The following is a 1,407-nucleotide window of genomic DNA, read 5'->3' on the forward strand; positions in this document are numbered from 1 at the left end:
TCAGCCATAAGCGCTTGACCGTAAAACATGATATCATCGAAATAGTGGACTCAGTGTCCATTAACAGAAATACCGGTGTACCTTGGATGTGGGCAGTGACCTCAAAGGCTAAAGGCACTTTAGCTGCTGACTCAGACGCTTCAGCTGCAAGCACATGTACTCATGCTTGTTGAGTACGGTTCGGCTGCGGTGCCATAGGTCATTGAGGTGGCCTAAATCGAGGTGCATGTGGTGTTGATAATGAGGTGGAGCTAAGATGGCCTGAGGTAACTGACGGTTGATCTTTTGAGGAGGCGTGAAGCTGATGTCCCTCATCTTGGTGAAACAGTAAGTGTCATTGTAGCCTGACCTCTTGTAGTAAGTACACCATAAGTTTGCTCACCTCAACTGAGTCGATGGAGCTGTAAGTCTAGGAGGCGAATCTGCGCATGGCCTCTAGCCGAGGAACAGTCTGCCCGACAAATCTGGTCGAGGCCCCTGGCCCATAGGTGCGCATGAACGGGATAGTCTATCCCCATCCTACTCATCTTGTAGAGACATGTTCACTAGCTCAGCATAGTTGAGAATGCTAGCGCAATACATCTTTGTACGTATCTCAGGTCGCAGACCCTCAGAAAAATGCCGCATCCTTATCGGCTCATTTGCTAGTATCAGAGGAGCGTACCTAGCCAGCTTTGTGAATCTATTCTCGTACTCTGCCACAATCATCCCTCCCTGACGGAGGCAAAGGAAGTCACTCTCCTTCTCCTTATGGTACATGAGGGGAAAGTACTTCTCATGGAAGCGGGTCTCAAATGCCTCCCTTGTCCATACATACACAGCAAGCACTGTCCATAAGATGCTGTCCCACCAGAGATTGTCCTCATTCTCAAACATGTACATAATTAGCTCGACCTGCTCTGGCTCAATGCAGTGCAGCGGCTTCAGCATCTTAGAGATGCGGCCAAGCCAAATTCGGCCTCCTCGGGTCTATGAGTACCTTCAAAAGTAGGAGGTCAGAAGCACTGGAATCGCTCAAATAAGCCGCTGGCACTCGTGTGCCCAGCAGGGTGCACAGGTGGTGCAGGCGGAACCACATTCTTGTTCTGGGCAAGGGCCCCAGCGATGGTGGTCCAAATCTATTGTTGTTGTTGCATAAGGAGCATCATCTACTCCAGCCTATCAGGAGGAGGAGCCTGATGTATGTGGGGCATTGACAAAGATGCACAGTTCTGCTCTGGAACCGGTGGTGTAGTAGGTGTTGGCCCATTTGTGGGGCCAGTGGCCGGCCGAGGATCCAGCATAGTGTCACTGTCAAGGCCCAAACTGGGGTCCGTGTGGCTATCACTTAGGGGAGGTGCCCCATCAAATGATCTACCAAGTGCAAGACGTGTTGTACTCCAAGTGACTTTCGGAGGCATTCCCTAT

At 50.8% G+C, this 1,407-nt stretch overlaps 1 protein-coding gene across 1 annotated transcript; it reads right to left on the minus strand.

The window, feature by feature from the left end:
• Positions 1-519: 519 nt before the first annotated feature.
• LOC131244168 (uncharacterized) lies at positions 520-930 on the minus strand. The gene has a single exon (XM_058243816.1). The coding sequence runs from the start codon at positions 928-930 to the stop codon at positions 520-522; it is 411 nt and encodes a 136-aa protein (XP_058099799.1).
• Positions 931-1,407: the final 477 nt, after the last annotated feature.

Source organism: Magnolia sinica, chromosome 4, assembly GCF_029962835.1.
Source record: "Magnolia sinica isolate HGM2019 chromosome 4, MsV1, whole genome shotgun sequence".
Classification (NCBI taxonomy): domain Eukaryota; kingdom Viridiplantae; phylum Streptophyta; class Magnoliopsida; order Magnoliales; family Magnoliaceae; genus Magnolia; species Magnolia sinica.